We start from the raw sequence: 24,282 nt of genomic DNA, 5'->3' as shown, positions 1-24,282 counted from the left end.
TCTTCAAGTTTGTCATTTTTTGGGGGTCACTCAGTAATGTCAAAGATTGGGCTCATTGGTCTTGCATGGTTTAAAGTATAACACCGCAACTTTTTGACAAGGACAAAATTGAAGAACAGATAAGGACAAGCTGCCGAATTTTATCTTGCGGAGTTAAAAGTAGACACTTGTTCATGTCTGTTCTTCGGTTTTGTCCTTTTCAACAAGTCACACTGTTATACTTTAAATCTAGTTTATCAAGCTTTCTCTCATGGTAAGTGGCTGTTTTTCTGTCGAGGAATAGTAAGCTAAGAATGCAGATTAACCTAACATTCCTGGTTGGTTTCACTTTAACATCTGCCAGCAGAGGGTAAAAGCACCTTATCAGTCATGACATATTTGTGGTGCTGCGGAAAGCATTGTCATGTCAAAGAGAAATCTTGCAATAGCCATTGTAGCCATCATGTTCATTTCTGCTTCACAAAAAGTCACAGAAATTTTGACAAGTTAAAGGAAAGGCAGTCTTGAACGAACTTGAGTGTACGTGGATAGCATTTGGCTCAGGTGTTCACAGGAGCATTGTTCAGCGACTAGGCAAATTTAATTATTATGTTCAAAACATGCTGCAGGGTAGCATTAAGCTTGCTCTATGCAAGCATTATGATCAAGATATCATGAGCATACTTATTTTTTTACAGTTTACAGACTGCATAAATTGAAAATGAGTTTATTTACTTTTCCAAAAGAAAGTTCATAACCCTGGCAGTACTTTCTTGGCTGCTGGAACCATTGAACAAAATGCAACACTTGCAAAATGAAAACGTTATCAATATGGTATGTGTGCTGGCGCAAGGAAGGAAAAGAAAATCTCAAGGGTTCAACTTCTTTCAACAACTCGCATGCTAAGGCAGCTAGCTGATTGAGTGGTTTCTTTTTTGGTAAAGTAAGCAATACGTTTGCTCTGCACTTATGTTCCAGTCCAACTGTGCCAAGTTTAAGGGACCGTGGGCCTCGTGAAGCCATCTTGCAGCATTTAGTCCACAGCACTCAACATCTGTATTTTTCGGATTGTGACGTTCAAATAAAGTGCTTTGATCTGATTTAATTTCATAATTACAAAAGAAGCATCACAGGTAAACACCCTTTCAAGTACAAAAATTGAAGCTCCTTAAGGAAAGCTTTGCACGCAAGTGTGCGTGTGCACAATGGTCATGCTGGCAGTGAAATATAGAGGGCCCAGCCCATGCAGCATCTGCTACAAAGACGATTAAGCGGAGTGCGAAAATGCGTCCGCATGTCTTTTGTGTAGTTTCGTGGCCATGCTGACGGCGTGTCGCTAACGTCTTTAGGAGACACTTCCTGAAAAAGCAAGTTTTGTGTTGCCGATTTAGTGCACGAAATGCGAGTGAGCGGAGCACACTCGACTCTACTAAAACTGCCTCTTATCGGCAACTCTCAAGAACTATGTTTCAGAGTGCAAAGGCAGGGAGGCCAGGCGCAGTGCATCTTGTGGGTGGAGCCTGTACTGAATAATTAGGTCCTCGGCGCGTGAAAAGCGAAATATTAACTCTGCTCAGAGCAAAATGGCCAAAGTAGCAAATCGGAGTTGCACTTGCACAGGAAAATTTCATATAATAATTTTGAAGGGGCTAAAGAGACTTTTCCCAATTCTAGCATTTGTGACCAAAAAAATAGTGTCACACATGAACAAGATATACACTACAGTGACGTGCCACATAATTCAATTTAACATTAAATCTAATACACTTATGTCACAAAATATGACATTACACGAAAGGTACTGCAGATCTGAACCTATTTAACACCAAACAAGCAGAATGACATGTTGCTTGTGTTAAAATTAAATTATGGGGTTTTACGTGCCAAAACCAGTTCTGACTATGAGGCACGCCGTAGTGGGGGACTCCAGAAATTTGGACCACCTGGGGTTCTTTAACGTGCACCTAAATCTAAGTACACGGGTGTTTTCGCATTTCGCCCCCATCGAAATGCGGCCGCCGTGGCCGGGATTCGATCCCGCGACCTCGTGCTCAGCAGCCCAACACCATAGCCACTGAGCAACCACGGCGGGTATGTTGCTTGTGTTGTAGACTATAAGCAAAACTTTGCGTAAATAATTTGCTATTTGATGAAACATTACATCCACAGGTTAAAGTTCTGACACATGAAGTAGCTGTTACACGCAAAGCATTGCATATCGAAAACTGGATTGAGACTTCTACGACTGCAGCACTTCCGTAACTTTAGCAGTGTCGCCTGCTAAGTATGAAATGGAGTATAGACTGGTTGGCCATGTTCCAAAATTGACGATTCCGAAGGTTTAGCTTCGTTGGCAAGGTATGGAATAGTGTTGAGGGCAACGCAGGAAAATGACTCCTCTGAAAGCTCTATCTGCACTTTACTGGGGTGAAAAGAGCTGTGCTTCTGGATATTGTGTCCAAAATATGGCACCGATGATGTCAGTATGATATGATGGAATGTGCTATATGGGCTATTTTTGCACAGGAAAAGTTTGGAAAGCGTCCGGACATTTCATATGCAAATAATCGTTGTTTTAATTGGTGAATCATTCAACAAGCACCAAGAAGATACTGCCAACATCTATGGCATCAAGGTAACCTGGTGAAGAACCTTCATGGGGACATTACAACCTGCTTTCTGTTTCGGCAACTTCCTAGCATACCAAGACTCTGCTTATCGTAGACTGCTGCGTAGACCCCCGCTGTTACGTTCCCGGGTGCTACGTTTTCCCGGCTGTTACGTCGTTTTCGGCCGGTCCCGGCACAGCTCCCATAGAATCCAAATCATTGGAAACCCCGCTGTTAGGTCGCAACTGTGGGACCGTTCCCGCATCATACGTCGAGAACTGCCACCCCGTGCTGGCCCGAGCGGCCATTTTGACTTTTCATGTCGCTTGGCTTGGTTGCATGATGATGGCATTGGCCGCCCAAAGTGCCGGGGGCGACACTGACATATTTTCGGTTTCCGCCAGCAAAAGTATGGCCCTTGAGATCCGTATTTGCTTTCTAAAGATGGTGTCTACGACGCGTTGCGGCCCTGAAATTGGTTTTGGCTCATAGATGTTCCGTATAAAGTCCAAGGGCAATAACGTCATTGCCCGCGCGCCGTATGCTGTATGCGTGAGTGAAAGCGTACGAGGGGAGCCGACGACCGCGTCTAAATCTCGCACGTGAAAGAAAGAACAGCAGGGAGCAAGCACGCCTTCTTCCGTAGCGATCGAGGCACCGGCGAGGGAGCGAGGGGGGAGGGATAGCGGGCAGCGTTGTGCTCTGGCATCAACTGCGTACTGCGTGGCGACGCGCGGTCAGGTCGCGCGGTCAGGTCGCGCGGTCAGGTCGCGCGGTCAGGTCGCGCGGTCAGGTCGCGCGGTCAGGTCGCGCGGTCAGGTCGCGCGGTCAGGTCGCGCGGGCCGTATCTTGAAAGCGATCTACTTTGGGGGCAGAGTCTATGCAGTGTAGGTGCGTCGGCGGCTTGAAGCTTTGTGCGTGCTGTGTGTTCTTGGCGCTCAGTTTGCATTGAAGCAATAAACAACAGCACGAAGGTCACCTCGCTCGCTTCTGCAGCGGCGCTTAAATTCCTCACCTCAGCGTTTGACAGCATGTACGCGCTCATCGAGTGTGATGTGTTCATGTTTGCCTGTGGGCGCTGACACCATGCTTGTTAATATTGTTAATAAGCGAATGTTTACAAGTTTATGCGGTCGATAAAACAACTATTCTTACTTTGTATAGCTGTCTATGAATTTGCTATCGCAATCGATACTTCAGCTGTCGGGCGAAACACTTTTTTTCACATGTAAGAATTAAAATATTGTGTGCAGTTCAACACTATTCCCATTTCTGAATTTGTCCTGTTTCCCGGCTCTTAAGTTTTTTTTTTTTTTTTTTTTTACGGTCCCATGAAAAACGTATCAGCGGGTTTCTACTGCAATAAAGTCAACCTGTTTGCAATTCTAGAAGTGTAATAATGAAGGTAAACTGAATTTTTTAGCATTTGTAATATGACAGACGAATGTAAATACATACAGTAAAACCTCGTTAACATGTAGTTGGTGGGGAACGTGAATCAGGTACGCACTAAGCGATGTACTAATTTACTGACAATGGCAGATGAGCAGCTATAGACTTACCAGCCAGAAAAGAACTACGTCTTAATTCTCACTCAAACAAGTTTTATTTGTGAGCAGGCTGCAAAAACTGATTTTCACTTGCTGCTGTGGAGGCCTTGCACCGATGACGGCATCCTCAACTTGGCAAAGGTCGCGAGCCACTTTCTCCATCAAGCCTCACTTCTCTGCGAACGCCCTCATGACGGTCAATGTACGTGCCGCAATCGGATGCGGAAAGACCATCATCCACATCGTTGTCATGAAAGACGTGGAAGCGCCAGAAGCTACGATAGCACGAAACACGACATGGCCACCAGGTTTTGACGTCATTATCGGTGGCGACTTCAGTCCGCGAAAGGTCTGTGTGCCGCAATTTCACTATGATCTGAGTATACGACATTTCACCGATTCCGTGCTTGTACGTGCTGAAAAATGAAGTAAATACTAAGCACTAACTCTTCAGCATGCAGCAAGTGAATATGTCTTAAGCGGTCAGCCAATACACAATATAGTTCTATGGTGACAGGGCGGGGGATTCATCTTGACTACATTTAAACCAGAAATACTTATTAAGCTGGTACATATTAATGAGGTTTCACTGTACATAGCTAAATAAAATACGAGTAACACACTGCATACATTTAAATTTTCAGCACGGCTATGCATGCATCGAAAATGCAGAGCAGATCAACTTATAGCCGAGCTTCTACGACTATAGAAGTCAGATATAAAAGAACTGTTCAGCAAATCCATGTTGATCACTGTCCAGGTTACTATTTGTTACACTGCATCCAACCAAAGCCAACAAGATTGGCATCCGGCAGATAAAAACTCTTCCCAGATCATTTCCACATGCCCCTTGCAAAGCCTCTAAGCCAGCTTCTCCGTGCAGCTGCCATGGTGAAACAGAAGTAGATTGAAGCAGTGGAGTCGTAGCGCAAGTAACTTTGAATTGGCCAGTCTCCACTGGACACAGCATGTGATAACTGTACCTTTCCAGTGACGAAACCGGGTCACAGTTACTGGGTACCAGGTACCAAAAAACAGTCCTTAAACTCACAGCTGAACCTCCTTACAACGAACTCTAATCTGTCACAAAAATACCTCTGTCATATCCAATATTCGTTAACAGCATATACTCGTTATATGCTGATGAATTTACCTTATTTATTTACTATTTTAGATCTGCTTCGTTGTACCCTATAATTATTTAGATTTGTGCTCTTTGCAACAAGGATCAACTGTAAAACAAAGGTCTTAGAGCATACTCATAAAACAATATGCCATATCCTAAAATTTTATCGAATTATCATTTTTTTTATAAGCCAAATGCCCGCATTGAATGTTTGCATGCCTCACTGTAACTTGACACTTCACTGACAAGGCCTTCTGATCCGACGCGGGGGCTATGAGAGACTTGAAGTTCTTTAACGTGCATGTAAACCTAAGCACACTGGCATTTCCTCCCTGAGAATCCTTTAGAATGTGACTGGCAAGGTTGGGTATCAAAGCCAAGACCTCGCAACCAGCAGCAGGGTATCAAAGCCAAGAACACCATATCCACCGAGCCTTCGCACCGGTTAGAATGAAGTTTTTCCTTTACCTTTGAGAGTCTCTGAAAATGTCTTGTTAGAGAGGAAGTGCAGTTGAATGCTGTAGCTGTATAAAGCGAAGGGATACAGATTTTTCACTGAAAATGAGAGACAGGCAATGAATCTTTACACCGGATTCTGGTTCTGATGTGCAAATGTCATTGGTTCTAATGGGAAGAAGCACCAGATATGACAATGCAAGCTAAATTCAGAACAAACAAAACAAAACAAAATTATAACAAAGCAGACATTTATCACTTATTTACTCATACAACATAATATTGCCAGATCGAGTGTGGAGATATTAAACCGGGCATAGATATCGTAGCGACACAGCAATACTGAGAGCTTAAGTTATATGTACCAATTACAGGTTTCGTTTTTACCGAAAGCTTGAGCAGAGGGTCTTTCTAGAGCAGATGCAATTAAATGTCTTGTACTTTAAGCTTGCTCTATCAAGCAATCACTTACACTGTTATGTCTTCAAGAAGAAGGGAGAGGCAGAGCATGAACAGTCATTGATAGGATACAATAAAGGACCCGCTTCATTGTCTTCGCTTCCTGGAGCAGAAGGGTGCAATCAACATCTAATAAATGATAACCGATTCCTTACTGTTACATCATCCTTAAGCTACCAAATGTACAGCGCTATTTTCTATCTCTTGTAAATTTCTTGTTGTGTTTGTAAAATTTCATGCATATGTTAAACATTAACGAAAAAAATTGCATACATTTTTCTTGGTATAATATAGCAGTGATGATTGCATACTCATAAACAACTAAACTTGGCATCCATCATTCCTACTATACACAATGGTAGAGCTTTGAAATGCAGGACCTTTTGCCACGCACTTTGAAACTCACGCAAGTCATGAACGATGCTATTTGCAGTTGCTTTATGACTTTAAACAACAATGCATCATTTTAATAAATGTGTCCGAAGACAATAGCAACAATTTAATGTGGTGTCCTCCAACTATCAATATAGAAACCACAAGGAGTAAAAGCAACCATTTAGGCGACTGACTCCAGCAAGAATTCCAGTTGAAGATAAAGAGCACTCGAGTTCGTTAGCAAGTGAAACAACAAGAAACTGAACATTTCGGAGACATTTCAATGCGCCATTAAGAACTTGTGCCTATTTATACTCATGGCCTTTAGTAATCGTTACGAGAGCACACCATTTAGAAACTATACCACGATTTGCTTCAAATCATACTGTGCAGTTACAGCTTTGTTCATGGCTTCAGATGCAACAACCAGAGTGCAAAACTGTAAATAGAGCAGCAGGAGTTCGCACACTCTTTGAGGCATTTGTTTAGACACTAATGGCGCCTCTTCAGAAATTTTCTGACAGAGTAAGCAAGGGCAAATTAAATTTGTCATTTGTACAAGCACGCTCATTAAAAATATTTCGCTTTGTCCAGGAGCACACCTCTGTCCCATAACAGATATCCTCGGCATTTATACAGTGCAGTTCCTCTCAGTAACATGCAGCAGCAGCTCAATATTTGCATTGTTAACAATAAAGGCTGAAACACAGCGGGAACAGAGTGCTCAGAAATGAACGCACGAGTGAATTACTATTATAGTTGTGCGACAGAAGTACACTTCGGAAAATTGAGAATTTAGTTACAGTAAATCTAGACACGAGCCCCATGCTGCGCCAATCTGCTTGTGAAGAACATGCACAGCAATTTGCAGGGCTTTCTTTTTCATTCAGTTAATCTTCTCCACAGGCTGTAGCGCCAGAAAAATTCCACGAATAAACGTTCAGCCATGCTTCTGCTGAAGCAGCGCATTCGCTTTACACCCTTCCCCCAATTCACTGTTGGTCAAGTGATACCTAGGCAGTCAGGTGACTATCATCAGCTAGCCATCACTCAGGCTTTGTAAATGCGGATGACATTGACTATACGCTGTCGGCAGACGGGGCACTGAGGGTCGCGGCTTTGCAGTAGCTTCAGGCCGCAGTCGTGGCATGTAAGCGAGTGGCCACAGTTTATGAGTACGCTCTCAATCGAGTTCTCGAAGCATATCCGGCAATCAGTGTCAGGTTCCTCTGCACAGAAAACAATGCAAAAGAAAGATACTGGTCAAATACATGGACTCATAGAATTTTCTGGGGAAAAAGCTTGGGGAAAAAGGCGAAAGCGATTTCATGCTTCAAACCTTGAAAACGGAACAAAGCCTTTGACAATCGGCAAGGTTTTCTTTATTGCGATAGCAATCATATAGACACTCCAGGTGAACTTTCGCCAACGTGTTGCAGATATATTTAAGCACAGTTAAACCTCGACATAATGAAGTCAGTAAAATCGGCAATTCACATCATTATATTGAAATTCGATCTTTTTCCGAGTAAGTACAGTTGCCGATGAATTTTTCTTACATGGAAGGGAACGCAAAATTTTCCGAATTATCAGGAAATTCGAAAAAAAAAAGCAAGTTTGAATGAGAAAACAAAATAATTTTGTTGAATTTGAGAGTTGGCGACGAAAGAAACGGCTTGATGCTGTGTCGACGATATCCTCCACTTCGCCCCCACAGCCGAGAGTGGGACGACACTAGAAAAGCGCCGGTAGCGGGTAGCGAATGCTTCATCTGCCTCTTGCTTCAACACATCTCTGAAACTCGAGATTACACAACCTCCAGCACTAAATGTGTGGGAAGACAGTGCACAATGCCACGCCATTTCAGTTCACCCAGTCTTTGCACACGCGGGGAAATTTATCATTAAAACAGTGTGTAGATGCTGCGTATGCGCTCAGCTGCGCTGACAGCCATGTGCAGCCACGGTGGGCTAGAGGACGAAATGCACGCTCACCTGACCCCCACATTAACAGGGCCATTCAGTTGGACTCCATAGTAAATCTCATGACTGTGGAGCAAACATCTCTGTGGCTGAATCCCAGAGCAGAAGCCTCAAACGAAAGAGTACTACTGCAAAGCTAAACCCTGCTATTGCTGTCAATGCTCTGCACTTCGGGCAAAGCTGCCACTTTTTCTGATTTAACATAAATGGGAAATGCATGCAAATAAGGTTTAGTGGGTGAACCATGCTAAGCTGCTAATCTGATTGGATCAGCTTGATATCTTGAATGCGGACAAAATTGGCAAGCAATGAATGTTCACAAGGCATAGATAGTCAAAGTGTACTTTTAATATTTAGGCTGAAGAAATGCCACGAAGAAATGGTGCCATTGAGCAGGTCACCCCGACTGCAGCTGTTTTAAGTAGTATCAACAGCAGAACCTCGTTGATACAATCCCATTTCTCACTATTTCCCAGCACCAACGTTTGCGATTGAGAACTAAGAAAAATCACCTAATACAGTTATGCTTCTTTTTTTTTTCATCGGTTAATACATTCCCAGAAAACACAATTTCTCGGCAGCAATGCTTAGTACATTGCCAAACTGCGATTGTATACGTTTTCCAGGTGCTAGACCCCATCTGAGCAAGAAAAGGTTCGATGTACGTGCAATTGAGAGTTGTAGGTGCCTGCTACGGTAGCTTCCCCGCAGTACTCACTGCCCTTGTCACAAGAAAATGCCAGCATGCACTTAGTTTCCCCTTCCATACCAGCAAATCGCCTCGCGGATCGTTTCAGCGCTTCAAAATGCCTGCATTCCTTGATAATGTCTTCAACGGTCGAGCAGTCCTTAAAGACCAGCAAGTTGAAAGCATCATCAGCAATGCCTTTCAGGACGTGACTTACTTTGTCCGCCTCGGTCATGATGGCATCAACTTGGCAGCGAAGGGCGATAATGTCAAGGATGTATGACACGTATAACTCCGCGGGAGATTGGGCGCAACAGGAGAGATCTTTCGAAGCGGCGTGCTGGCGGCCTATTGGTTTGCCAAATAGGTCACGAAGCTTCTGCTTAGATAGATCCCAGCTGGTCAGCTCTGTTTCATGAGTGTCAAACCAGATGCGAGCTGTCCCACTGAGGTAGAAAGAGACATTGGCGAGTGTCACTGTTGGGTCCCAGTGATTGTTCGTTGCGACACACTCGTAATTCCCAAGCCAGTCATCGACGTCGACGTTGTAGGTGCCGCAAAAAGAGCCAGGGTAGCGGGGTTGGATCAAGATCACCGGCTGGGGTGCCGATGTTGCGGTTGACGCAATATCCTCACCTGTTGACATGGTGGAACTTGCCAGGACACGTCCGCTACGGAGTTCCGTCTTGAGTAGTACCCAGCACCACCACCAAAATGCCACGGGAAACAGTATAAATTAAAATATATTTACAAAATATTTACAGCGTGCTGTAGCACGGCCAAGTTGGTGGAAAAACAATCTTTTCAATCGTCGCTTTATTCACCCCAGTGGCAAACGTCGGCTTTGTCACATTGCATGCAGTCTTGTGACAATATGATCACAGTTTGCTGATGTATTGAACATTGCTGCCGAAACGTTGTGTTCCTCCAGGAATGTATGAACCGGTAAAAAATAAGGTAACTCAATTGGGTCATTTTATACGTTCTTGAGTACGAACGTTGGCACCGGTAAATCGTACGTAGCGAGATCGTATCAACGAGGTTCTACTGCATATAACAAAGCTATTTTCCTGTTGGACATAACTTCATTATGACGAGGCTCAACTGTATTACGCCATTATGGTTAGAGTTGCAGCAGCAATATCATCCAGTCGTGCTCACCAACTGGTGGTGTCACTTTTGTGCTCTTCTCGACCTTGGGCTCCGGGCTTTGCTCACTCTCGGCCACAGGTAGTCCCTTCTTGCTCCCTGCACGTTTGTTAAGTTCCTGTAATCTTTTCTATACATACATGAAAAACGCACAAAACTGAAAGAGCACTAGATGTGAGCAACTATTTCAGCAAGCAGAGTTTAACTAACATCACATTTTACCTTAGTGGCGCTGCAAAGACATGGTATGCCAACCACGAAACCAACATCGCTAATTAGTCAGCGCTTAGCACCACCACCATCATCATCAGCCTATTATGTCTACTGCAGCACGAAGGCCTCTCCTTGTGATCTCCAATTACCCCTGTCTTGCGCTAGCTGATTCCAACTTGCGCCTGCCAATTTCCTAATTTCAACACCCCACCTAGTTTTCTGCCGTCCTCAACTGCGCTTTCCTTTTCTTGGCACCTATTCTGTAATTCTAATGGTACCTTACGCATTACATGGCATGCCCAGCTCCATTTTTTTCTCCTAATGTCAACTAGAATATTGGCTATCCTCGTTTGCTCTCTAACCCACACAGCTCTCTTCCTGTCTCTTAAATTGTTGCGGCAAATCTTTGCTTTCTCATGTGGTAGTTCAGATTTTGCCAAAGATAAGCTGGACATGTGCCTCCAACTTTCACATGAGTACTACACCTCATACTTTAAGGATGACCTGGCTTTGTGCCATTGCGCAAATAGGGGCATGATGGAAGCCGAACATGTTTGACATGTCCTAAAAAGAATTGACTCCGTTGTGTTCAATGCCTTAGTCATACAAAATGCAGCTACTGTCCAAGATGTTACATCCACGTGCCAGCACCTAGATGAGCGGCAGTCTCTTCATCTTCACTATAAGTGAAGATGAAGTGACTGAAGTATAAGTGATCATCCATGACCTCGCATGTCATAGATGATCTGGGTTCGTCTGAGCATTTCTGTTAAAAAAATGCATCAATGATAGTTTTCATTCTTTTGCAGTTCTCGCTTTCTAGTTGGAAATTCACCTGATGTTCTTTTATTTTCTTGTATAGCGCTGTTAATGTTCACTTGCAATGAGCTGAATAAAATTTTGTTAATAAAAACTTCAAATGTTGTTTACAATGGCATTCGTGAATGATTCCACAATACAAATTAATGTGGCCATTTTTCATAAGATTTGTGGGGATGCGCGACTGTCACAAATCCCCTGATGTTGTTTTCCCTGCATGGCTCCCGTCTCCTGTAATCCGGCTTCGCCGCAAGGCGTTATGGTGGCAGCGTATTACGAGAGATGGCACTATTGTTGCGCTGCTAGTGCCACCTAGTGGTGGGGTTATTGGGGTGCAAATGGAAGAAGGCGCTGGCTCTTTGGCGTTGGGGTCAGCAAGCAGCACCCACGGACGCTTCGCGCTTGCGCCAGCTCGCTTTGCAAGACCGTCTTGCGAGGCTAGGAGCAGGACACCAGTATGGATCAACACGGATCGTTCGAACTCGCCACCGTTCGCGTGACCGTACACATGAACGACTAGGCAATGGTGTCATAGCATGGGGCGAATATATTCGCTCGCTATCCGGTCACGGTGAGTCGAACTTCCTTGATTTGTCACGCGCCCATGTGAATGTTCAACGAGTAGTAATTCGGCTAGCATGCATTAGTGTATGAAAGGTGTAAGAAATGCCCTTTTGATTGTTTGGATTACTGTGTTGTCGTTCCTTTGTCCAAAGAGCACGTGTGAGACCCCACAGATTGCAAGATCTTGATCAACATCAGATTCAGATTATTCAACAGCTTCGTCAAGAAGGGGTTAAGCTGCACTGCACTACAAGAGAGCAGCAGTGAAGGCAGTGATAACTAGAACGAGAGAAGAAAAAGAATATAAGAAAACCAGATTGTTTCTGGAGCATTTCTTTGTGCCTACTAAATGATATGCAAAACCTGCATGGGTGCTTTTCCATACACAACATTAGACCTAACCAAATATGGCTGACCTTGAAAGGTGTCAATATGTGGGCTGGTGACATCATTCCTGGCTCCCTCTATTGCCTGCAAGGTCTAAGCTTTTAAAACGCATGTCTCAGCTTAAACTGTGCTACTAGTGGGAACACAGCTATATGGCAGCTTAGATTTATGGGAAAGCCTGCTAACGGAATTTTGCATATTGTCCAAGGGCTACTCATGTGAAGAGCTGAACGTTGTTGAATGCAGCTATATTTGCAACGGTTATACATATGAATGTCTTCCTTTGCCCTTCTTCCCAAGCAATGTAATTGGCAAGAGCTGTGTACCAGGGCAGGTTTATGCACAAAACACAGCAAGCTATCCAGACATGGTTCTATTTCTTTCTCATCCCTCATTTTGTACCTTCCTGTGCTTACAACATGGTATATTTTCTCCAACTAGCAAATGCTGGCTTAAAGCAATGTTTTGTGCATTTGCTTTGTGCTTTGACATACAGCATAGGCTACTTTCTGTTCAGACAGAGTGCCAACCATGATCTCTGCCCTTTTCTCTTTTTACTTGTTCTCCTTGCACTGCAAAAAAAGTAAATTAAACAACTTGCGCATACCTATGCTGATAATAAGCATGTACAATACTTTTGTAGTATGCAATGAAAAGTTTGGGAAAGAAAAAAACAGAAAAAGTGAAAACGTACCAACAAGCCTGAGCTTTGTCACCCGGCCTGCGATGTCGAAAAAAGGATAGAACTGTTGTGTGCCATCCACGTACATTATTGTTTTGAATGGGCCATTGTTTTGCGAGTACTGAACCTTTCCTGCAAGTACAAAGAATAAGCGGAAGTGAATATTAGGCAATAAATTATGCAGAATAGCATGCACAGTTTTTCAAAAAACTACAAGCAACTTCAGTGGTTCTGTAAACATCGTAGAAAAGGGATACCAAAACCCAACTGGGATTTTTGTGGCACGCCAGCCATGAATGCCACAATGTGCGAGAACTTGGGGTGTGTGAAAGTTAATTGAATAGTCTCAGCTATTCGATTTGTATTCAATGTGATAACTCACTAGTCGAATTTTTAACACTAAATTTCACTCGAACAGAAAACATAACACATATTGGTGTTTACAGTGAGAAAGCCATGTGCAAGTGTGGAGTGTCTTGAATGATTTTGCAACTGGGGAGCCGCAGTTGCTCAGCAAACATATGAGGAAGCGAATTCCTATATTTCGTCATTTAATAATTATTAGGCTGTCTTGCCTGCAGGTGGCCTATATATCTGCAGGTGGCCTGCATATTTGTTTTCTCATTTAGGCAATGCGATTTATCATCTGAATACAGTGGAACCTCCATGATACGAATCTCACGGGGTCACGAAAAATATTCGTATTAGCCGAAATTCGTATCATCGAAACACAATTAAAACTAGCTAAATTAAAGAGTCAGAGGTGAACTCACTCAGGCACACGCACGTAAAAAGCATTTACAGTATAGATCACTTATAACGTAACCGTTCATAGTGAAGAACTGGCTACAATGCTACCTTTTCCGACTCCCGTTTACTCTCCCATAGAACTCCATGTATACGCATACCGCCTACAGTGCAGCCACGTGAGACGAAATACCGGTTATAATGCGGCTTCCGCGGTAAAATCTTGCCGACAAGGGCAGTAGCGAGCACGCTTCTCGACGAGGGCGATGCGGAGGAGGAGCATGAGACGTGGAGCATGAGTCCAAGGGCGATAAAATCGTCGCCGCGAGCCGTATGTGCCAATAAAAGCGCGCGGGGGATGCGCGCCTTCACAGAGAGCGAACGCACGGCGGAGAGAAAATGTGACTTTCGTCGCGCGAAAGGCCGTGGGGGTAAGGGAGGGAGGGGGGCGTGGTTACGCTGTGCTACGGCACCAAATGCGTACATTGCAACCGAGCGCAAGGGTAACTGGCGACGCAATCTCCCACGCGAAAGGAGCAAAGCGGGAAGGTAGCGCGGGAGGGAGGGAGTGGGGGGCTTCTACTCTGCCAACAAATGAGTTCTTGTACTTTGCGCCTGTGCCGGCTGTCGGTGTTGTCGCGCGCACCGTATCTTGAAAGCGATCGTCACACGGCTCTGACCTTTGTATGCGCTGTGCTTACGCCGCTCAGTTTCCGTTGAAGCGATAGACCGCACGAGCCTTCGCTTGCTGCGGCGGCCGCGCGTGGGGAAGCGCGGCCGCCGCGCTGTCCAGCGCTGCGTCCGCGCCTCCGCACCAAAAGAGAAAGGGAAAACGCGCGTGACTGCTCGCTGTTCTCTTTCGCGGCCGTCGGTGGGGCGGCGTTTATTCGTATCAACCAACGGGGGTCGAAAATCGATTCGTAACAACCCTTCTCTAGCATGTTGCAAAATTATGGGGCTCGGCCGGGTCCTCGGAAAAATTCGTATCATCCGGAAAATCGTATTAGCCGTGATCGTATTATCGAGATTCCACTGTACTACCCTCTATGCATCCCTTTAGAATTATGAGCTGTACTGTAATATTTATTACTCTACTCCTTCACAATCCGAGCCATGCTGTTTCTATGTCTCAATAATGTCAATGTCATGGTGTGCCAGTTACAATAATTTTTTCAATTGTTTGTCATTTGCAAGACCCTCACTTGACCAGTCCGTGGTAAAATGGCATTACATACAGTTGAACCTCGATACAGCAAACACGAATATATCAAATTATCAGATATAACAAAGTAAATATAAAATTTAATTGGCCATGCTTTATGTTTAGCGGAGTATTCTCAAGATAAATATGCGGGATCCCACACAGTGACGGTTATAGAGAAAGCAAATGTTTGTTTACATGCTTTTAAAAATATGCATATTCTGGTAGCAAAAGTGAGCAAAAATGTGAAATACCATTGCTGACCAATTTTTCAGGTGCCTGATTTTGCTGACCTGTGCGACTTTTCTGGCTTGTGGCACCACCACCACCTACCCTTAGCACTGATGTATAACACTTTCGAATGTCACATGGTGTTTTGGTTTTGAACCGCGAGTGCGATCCAGCAAACATGGTGGCCATGAACAAAGTTGCCGCCATGTCAACTGGCACAAAACCGTAACTTTGTTGTTGACTCCTGTGGCAGTGTTTGATGCGGGTGTATTACACAGCCCTATACATTACCCTTACCGTACCACGCCCATTGGGCATTGTTAGCCCGCTATCAATGGTTTGAAACGCCGCGTTCGAGACCTTCCACGCCACTCACGGACACACTGCGCCACTGGACGTGAAGAAGGAGAACTATATTTTTGTTTACTAAGCAGTTTGCTTTTTCCCCACCAGGTGGTAATTTATGAACGCATCTGAAGTTTCGCAATAGTCAAATTTGAAAGCAAAAATGGCCACCTCCGAGAGCGTCACGTGCGCTTCGAAAGATCACAGATCTTGTGTCTGCAGCTGATTTTATCGATGGACCGTGCAGCAGTGAGTCTGAGGATGCTGCTTTTTTTATCCGACTTTGACTATGAGAGCGACAACAACGCAAACCAGCCGAAACATCGGCGGCCGCAGCCCGGCACGCCCAACTGTAGTGCTTGCAGTTAAATTTTTGTAACGGAATACCTGTTCAATGAAAAATTTCATTTTTTTCGGAGATAGCACCTATTAGATGGCAATACATATTGTATATCTCATAATTTTCGTTGCATTTTTTTCTTTGCAGATGAAAGTGTGTCTTTACAAACTTTGTTCAATTTTATCCCATAATCTTGATTATTGGCAATTTATCTTTTTTATGACACACATCTCGTCAATAAAACCTTTATGCATGAAAAGTGCATTCATTCTGCTTTTTGTTTATGTATTACATAAAATATTGAGTGCAGTAGTTCCTTCAGAAAAGAAAAATCTAGCGTAGCGTACAAAGAACACCTATTTTCCCCATGGTAGGGAAAGAGTTAATGAAATTTCTAAGGGATTGTTAAAACAGCTCATATAGACAATAATAGGATTAATTAAATTAAATTATGCTATTTTATGTGCCAAAACCACGATATGATTATAAGGCATGCTGTAGTGGGGGGACTCCGGATGAATTTTGACCACCTGGGATTTGCCCCCATTGCACGGTACACAGGTGTTTTTTCATTTAGCCCCCATTGAAATGCGTCCGGGATTCAATCCTGTGCTGTCGGGCTTAGCAGCGCAACGCCAAAGCCACTATGCCACTACGGTGGGTGGAGAATAATTAGGTACCTCCAGGTTTGATATTTCTGGGATTGACTACAGTGCCGACAGAAAAGTGCAACCAGGCAGCCCTGGCGAGTTCTGTAAGAAAACTGAGAATATTTGGCCAAACTACATTATCCTTCGTGTTCAAGTGCAATGTAATGAGCTTTTCGTAATACTACTAATCAGTGGCCGCCTTAAAATTTAGCAAAATTATACTGGGCACTTTACATCGCTGCATGTGGTGCTGCATTGGCACCGAAATACACACAAGTCGCTAAACTCGTGCAGAATCAAACAATTATTACTGAAGTTTCACATACCATCATCCCCAGTGACAAAAGTGAGTTCATCGTTGAGTAAGCAGGGAATGTCTTTCTGGAAGACCCAGTACTCTGGCCGGTCCAAAAGAGCATCCAGGTCGCTGGGGAGTTCAGAGGCAGATTGCGCAAGGGTTGCCGGATCACAGGTCGTCAGGCCAAAAGCCAGAGAACCAGACAGCGCTGAGTCCAGGCCTACCACCTTGAGCACAAGCCTCTCGTTTGGACAGAGCGTGCGTGAAGCGAACGCAAACGCATGCTGCTCGCTGAGGTCACAACGTTCTGCCGACAGTCTGAAAAGCAAAATATAGACAATATTGTCAGAGTAGTCACTTAAGTCAGCAACTGAACAATGAGTAATTCTGTACACAAGCCGCCGATAAGCTAAGGTAAAAATTGTTACGTGGTTATGCAGCTAGGATCTTTGGCACAAAGCCAATAATCTTAGCTTGTTGATTGATCCTAGGATTGAACCTCCGGTGTCCCCTCGATGACTTTGCTGCAACTTCAACGCACATCAGCTGATGTTAGAGAGCTCACACTCTTCATTTCTTTGCCCAAAACTACGCAGACTATTTTGCACTAGGCCAAAATGGGGAAAAAGAAGCAGAACATGGACCTAATTATTAAAGGGCTAATTACAGCAACTATAATTATTATATGTGCCAGATACTCGAAAGTGTTTTCCAGCATTCATTTGGCTACTGCAGTAAGACTTCACCATGAACACTGAGGTGTTACTCTGTCATTTGCAGTCTGGTGAACTAAAGGCTTTTGCTAGTACTTTATTTCATAATGTACTTAATGTCTAATCTACTACTGCACGTAACTGCCTAACATACTTCCCAACTAATCAGCTGTGGGCTCTCTCTTGTTTGCAGACACCTGCCTCCTCCTCCCATGCCTTTTGATGTTAGAAATCAGATTGTGGGGTTAGCAGATCCTAAAGCAACACCTGGGGTATCATCTGCCTGACACAAGGAGATGAGCTCCCTTCATGAAATTCAATGAAAAAGGGCAAAGGGTTAGAAAAAGAAAAAAATTCTTCACCGATACATTAAAGACAGCGAAGCTGTATAAACGAGTTCCCGCATCATTCGGAAGTACTAGGGGACTGGTTGCTGGCTACGTTGCTGCTGCGATCCGAGTGCAGTCGTGGCTGGCTGTTCACAATGATGCTCCCACACAAACCGTGTTGCAGCACCACACCAGCAGCTTTCACTATGAAGCCTGCATTAAAGCTATCACAAAGAACAGCCAGCTATGACTAAGCTTCAACGCAGCAGCAACAGTACATTGCTGCACCAAGCTAACAGCCTTCACCACTGCAGCAGTACAAACTCCGACATGGAGCTGGTAACATGCTAAGTGAGAAAAACAAATTTTGGGTTACTGGCTAAAAAGCCCCAAATAAGTTTTCTATTCAAGTGAGGTATACGCACGGCAACATTTATTTCATAATCATTGATAAATACTTTTCACAGCAAAGATTCAGGACTCTGGCTCTTTTTTGATTAACTTTTGATACCGCCCATGCCACTGCACTTCCCATGAAAACAGCTGTAGAACTCCCCCTTAACAGGTTTGTTATAAAAACAATCTTTACAAAGTATGAATTTCGCTTGGTATGCTGCAGTGAAGTGCCAGAAGAGTCCCGTTGCTGCTTACCTGTCCGTCGGATCTAGCCTAGCATTTGGGCCCAGCACATTGTGAAACACTATCCGCTGCCAGGTGCTTGCACCGGTAGGAGTGTGCATGGTGACGGGACGGCGATGAGGCGGAGACTGCAGTGGTGTGCCATCAAGCGACTCCGAACTGCATGATGCCTGCGTATTACAGCAGACAAAAGTAAATGTGGGCCAGTCTATTCAACATGCCTTTAGCATTCCGAAATCTAAAAGAAGTCTAGCTGCATGATACCTTTAGAGTGTTCTTACTGGCAAGTGGTCGCTTAAAAAATCAGAGATACGCATTGCTTGGTGAAATAGCCATGCGTACATCAGCACAGCAGCGTCTCCATGTAAGTGGACAAAGTGTGGACACCTCAAGATTGCCCACAAAAGAAAAAGAAAGGGAGGGGGGGGGGGGAGATGAAAGAAAGAACACTTTTGTTTGCTTAAAACCAAAAAGACAGAAGTTCACAGGAGGACGGAGGCTTGAAGTGACCAAAAGTGGTTGAACAAGGAATGTCACTGTAGCAAACGTTTTCAAAAGGGGACTTGTACTTTTCAGGGTAGCCAAAGTATTGACAAGTTCGCTTGTCGAAACAGTTGGCTACAGCGACATTCTTCGTTCAACCACTGTTGATCACTTGTTTAGCTAAACACATAGATGAAGGTAACCACATCACAGTTCATTGTGCCGATTCTTTACTCCGGATATAAGTGCAATCTCATGGCATTAGAAATTAACTTAATGGGTGCATTTTGTCATTGGTGATATAATGTTCAAACAAAGTACTACAATTTACATTTCCTTAATTAAAAAGAAGCTGTTTGTCACATTATTGACAAACATGAGCATATTGTGGAAGTGCATGCACAGTATTGCCAAACATGCACTGCAAATACAGTCAACTTCTTGATACAAAAATCGCCGCTTTACCAACAAGGCCATGAACTCATCTGTGCCAGTGCTTAGGCAAGTTATTGCTCCTTGAAAAGCAAGCAGCACATGTTCAAGAGTGAAATATATTGAGGGCAAAGGAGAACCAAGCGATACGCTTGAATGCTTGATCAATTTTAACATCACAGAGCAACACAGGGATTATAGGAAACTCTGTAGCGGAGGGGCTTGAAATTGCTAATTTTGACAATTGGGGATTTGAGCAGAAAAAACAGTACGATGAACAGGACAGAAAAAAAGGGACAGACAACGTTACTGACTAACAAGCAAATGTTCATTCTTTCAAGCAGCATATGTAGTGTACCCACTCAACAAGAAAAAAGAGAAAACACAGAACAGAAGCATGTGTGGAAGTGATGAGATGAAATCCCTCCGATAGGAATTAGATCTTTGGAAGGAATGAAATGAATGGGTGGCTTGGGATTCTTTAACAGGCAGGCAAAGCGTGGTACATAAGCATTTTGGCTTTCCATCCTCAACGAAATGGGGCTGCCACAGCTGGAAAACCAATGCAGCAGCAGCAGAACACAATGCCATAACCAGTGAACCCCAATAGCAGACGCCGTGCAGGAGAGCAGCACCATCTTCAGCAGTAGCGAGAAAAATGACGATAATAAGTCAGTACATGCAAGGGAATTGTAAGTTCCATGCATTACAAAGACAGGTGGCGATGGCAAGCTAAGTGTTCCATCACAGAGGGAAAAGTAGTGACAACAGGAGCGAGCAACAAAATAATGAAATCCAAAAGGTACCTGAGTCACTACTGGAGCTGGTCCGGTTGTCTCCCTTGCACCATTAAATTCTTCCATCTGTCGAATCAGGTCCTCCACACCACCAGTTGTCAGGGTGACTGCAAAGCCCACAGAAAAGTGATTATGGTGCACTACAGACACGAATCGCCGAATGCGAATTCACATCAGCTGACCTCATGCACAGTTTTCGCAACTCACATTAAGAAAGCAGAGATTATGGATGACAGCGGTGGCCAATAAGCAGATAGTCCTCTCAAAATAAGCCTACCCTAGCAATGAAATAGGGGTTATGTAGGTCAATAATGTTTGATGTACAGTTAATGTGGTCCCATTTTGAGCCAATGTATTGGCTTTGCTTTCTGTGCTGCTTGGATAAATAGGTGGCACAGTTTGTAGATAAGAAGCCCCAAATAAGGAAAACATTCTAAAGAGTAAATGTAGTTAATCTTTCTAATTCAAATCAGGTTTTCGGTAAAGCACCACGCATGTGGACAAAAAAAAAAAAAAAGAAATGCCCGCCCACCAAAATATATTTTAATTTAAACGAGTATATATACTGGTGCTTTACTTCATTGCTCATTAGGGCATCAGTGCAGGGTGCTTGAGGTGTCTTGCCCACATAAACCACACACTCAATATACTACGTACACTCATAGCCCAATTATCTATATTCACAATACACGATGAAATTTTTGTTTTCATTTCATTTTCCAATCGTAGTTCCATGAACAAATATTTCTTTATGATTCAGTGAGCTGGTTTTGTTCCACAGTTTCAATTAACTAAGTCCACATGCATAGCCAGCATGTACCTGGAGTCTTTTGCAGCCATCAGGTCTGAAAAATCAGTTGGTGATATTATTTGACATTTTTGCTACCAGAATGTATCTTGAGGCACGTGCAAACAAAAATTTGCTTCGCCGATACTACATCAAATTTCTCATTTTCGATTTTATTATAGCAGTAGAATATTCCACTGAGACAAAGCATGACCAACCAAGTTTTACATTTACTTGGTTGTATCTGATACTTCGTTATATTTGTATTCGTTATACTGAGTTCCGACTGTACTATATTACCTGTATTAAATAAAGGCAGCTTGTAATATTGCTTTTTCCATCACTTATACAACCGTGACTATGATGTTTGGCTTAGAGGTGGTCTACTGAATATGATGGCACAGAAAACAACTAAAGTAACCTGCAAGTTGAAATTTCAACTTCAACAAGAACTTACCATTTCGAATGATCTCATTTCGGTTGTTCAATAACTGCTCATCCTCTGCAAGAAAAAAAAGTACTTGTAGAAAGCGACTGGTGCATTGCCTACTAAAGCCACAGCAACACCAGATATACTATGTACTCAATGTTTTAAAATGCAGAATGACATTCACTGAACTTGTCAAACATGAAAAATATTAAGCAGCATTCAGCAAGTAGAAACTAATGTGTCTGCGATAATGCCTAAAGCACAGTGTGCAAAATTCAGGACCTCATATTAGTAAGGACTTCTAATCAATGCAGTTGCTAAAGGCCAATTGCAACAAAACTTCACTTTGGCTAAACTGGTTATAATTAAGTAGCATATTGTCATATAACGACGAAGACGGTGGCAATGTACAGCAACCTTTGCAAAGCTGCAGGCCTGGTATAATTATCCAAGTTTTTTCTTAACAGTCTTTAAATAACACCTAAGCAGATGCATGTAGTTCGTGGTTAGCAGACATTACACATGTTCCAGACCATCGCCTCCGAGATTTTTGTTGCATTGTGGGAGCTGCCCAGTCTCGGAGGTCATGCAGAAGAGCCACACTGGTTCTTAACTTTCTGGGTTCTCCATCATTTTCAGTGAGTAGTAATGGCATCATTTTTTTCCAGTTTTGGTTTCTAACTTGTTAATTTTTGTGAGCTGGGATTTCTGGACACCTACCAACCATCTTGATGGCTGTAGTGTTGCCGTAGATATCGATGAGCGCCCATAGAAGCCCTCTGGTGTCAACGCCATTCAGAAAAAGCCCCTTTTCTTCACCATTGATACCAAAGAATACTTCACCCATGTTGTTCACATAGTAATGTAGCAATGTGCCCTCCGTGGCATACCTGCAAAAGTTTGCATGAAACTGTCAGCTCAAAGCATTGGCAATGACATCCAAGTTTAGATGATCTTGCACAACAGCTCCTTTTTCACAACTTCTGTTGCCAAATTCCATCAATTGATGCATCTTTGAATCGACTTGTCCAGCGCAGGAAACAACACAGACGACAGAGAAGCACACATGGACAGCACCGACTCTCAAATGAATATTTATTAAACACGACGTAAACGCGAACATGAATACGCATGCACAATAGAAACAGATATAACACAAAGAGAAAACACGAAAGGCGACGCAATCTGTTTACCACTTGGGCGCGTTCTTGAACAAAAGAATAATCTACAGAGACTTATCAAATTAGCAAAACAGTACGAAGTGCATCAGCCAGCCGCCTATCTCCTTAAACAATAAGGAGATTGAATTCTTCATTAACACACACAAATGGTAAACAGATTGTGTTGCCTTTCGTGTTTTCTCTTTTTGTGTTATCTTGGTTTCTGTTGCTCATGCGTATTCCCGTTCATGTTTACGTTGTGTTCAAAACATATTCAGTTGAGAGTCAGCGCTGTCTGTGTGTGCTTCTCTGTCATCCGTGTTGTTTCTTGCGCTGGACAAGTAAATTCAAAGATGAATCAAGACCAACTAGCCTGGCTGTCAGTTCTGTTCACTCAATTGAGCTCAAACTCTACGTAACATTCCAAGGCTACACTGACCAGAATACGAGCATGATCTTGCAAAATGATTGTTAGCCAGGCTTGTTGGTATGACGACATAATTTGGCAAAGAGTGCAAGAATCAGAGTAAGACTAGAGAAACGGACAGCATGGGATAGGGACAGCACTCATGTCATCCGTTCCTCTAATCATACTAGGTACGTTCTTGCGATGTTTGCTTAGCATATCTTGCTTATTCTTCTTCTTCCCCCCTTGCCAGTAGACAGACTCTCTTCTTTGGCTTCCTACACTCTCCTAGGCTTTGTTTCATCCCTCCACAAAATCTACAGAATCATGTTACTGATGATTGTTATTTCTATCACACTGTTATGATATGATGTGTGCGATAGAATTTAACATATAAATGAAGCATCGCTTGTCATATTGCATTGTCAGTGCACCACATCAAGCATTACCTGAGCAGGTGTCTGCACATGAAAAGGCAATATTTTTACAACCATCAAACACAGGCAAGCCATGATTTTATGGGAAAAGACTAGGCATGGTGTTTCCGTGGCTAATGATGCATTTTCACTGCTTTCACAAACAACATGTTGATGAAACCTTAGTGCTTCATAGACATTTGTCTGCACAAAGCGCAATAATTTGTTATTAAAATTTGAGCAGTAGTTAGGAGCCAATATTCATTACTTGCTATATGACTGAAAGCTACATAGGGCTAGTAAGGGTGGTCTGGTTATGGCAGAGCCCATATCTGATAAGTGAAATTAAATGAAGTGCTGTGACTTGGGCTTGTACATACTTTTTTTACCACACTGTTTTGGAACACAATACACGGAACAGCGCACAGCATGGGAAGGTGGTCAGTGAGTGCTTTCAACAAGTGCATTTGGCATTATTTTTTTTTTCTAGATTCTTCTAGAAGCAACTAGTGATGTGAAAGCATACAGGCAAGCACCAAAAATCTTTGACTGGCTGATAACCATGATATCGAAATAAACATGTGCCATGCTCATTCATGACTTGTACAAAAAAAAAAAAAAAGGCTTCCACACTTCCTCCTTTTCTGAATGAAAAATGTGTGCCTGATAAAACTGTGGGGAATTGAAAAGTTGAGTAAATAATGGTAATATGGCAAATCAGTTCTGCGGAATTCCGCAAAACTGATTGGTAGTATGTAGCTAATATAGTTTATATTTGTGAACAGCACTATAATCTCTTTGCGAAACAAAGTATACACTCTGCAAGAAGATAACAGCGAG

General features: G+C 43.2%; 1 protein-coding gene across 1 annotated transcript in view; it reads right to left on the bottom strand.

Moving 5' to 3' along the window:
• Nucleotides 1-6,437: 6,437 nt before the first annotated feature.
• LOC119446651 (protein neuralized) overlaps nt 6,438-24,282 on the bottom strand; it is a 30,104-nt gene continuing 12,259 nt past the window's right edge. Inside the window, exons 4-11 of the mRNA XM_037711142.2 lie at nt 22,181-22,350; nt 21,488-21,532; nt 20,253-20,350; nt 18,544-18,701; nt 16,879-17,168; nt 13,051-13,170; nt 10,386-10,472; nt 6,438-7,783 (exon numbers count right to left, since the gene is read on the bottom strand). Coding sequence (XP_037567070.1) covers nt 7,605-7,783; nt 10,386-10,472; nt 13,051-13,170; nt 16,879-17,168; nt 18,544-18,701; nt 20,253-20,350; nt 21,488-21,532; nt 22,181-22,350 — 1,147 coding nt within the window. The 3' untranslated portion in view covers nt 6,438-7,604. The remainder of the gene's footprint in view (nt 7,784-10,385; nt 10,473-13,050; nt 13,171-16,878; nt 17,169-18,543; nt 18,702-20,252; nt 20,351-21,487; nt 21,533-22,180; nt 22,351-24,282) is intronic.

The sequence above is a fragment of the Dermacentor silvarum genome, chromosome 3 (genome assembly GCF_013339745.2).
Source record: "Dermacentor silvarum isolate Dsil-2018 chromosome 3, BIME_Dsil_1.4, whole genome shotgun sequence".
Taxonomy (NCBI): Eukaryota; Metazoa; Arthropoda; class Arachnida; order Ixodida; family Ixodidae; genus Dermacentor; species Dermacentor silvarum.
The sequence above is the reverse complement of the archived record's forward strand: the minus strand, read 5'-3'. Positions and strand labels throughout refer to the sequence as shown.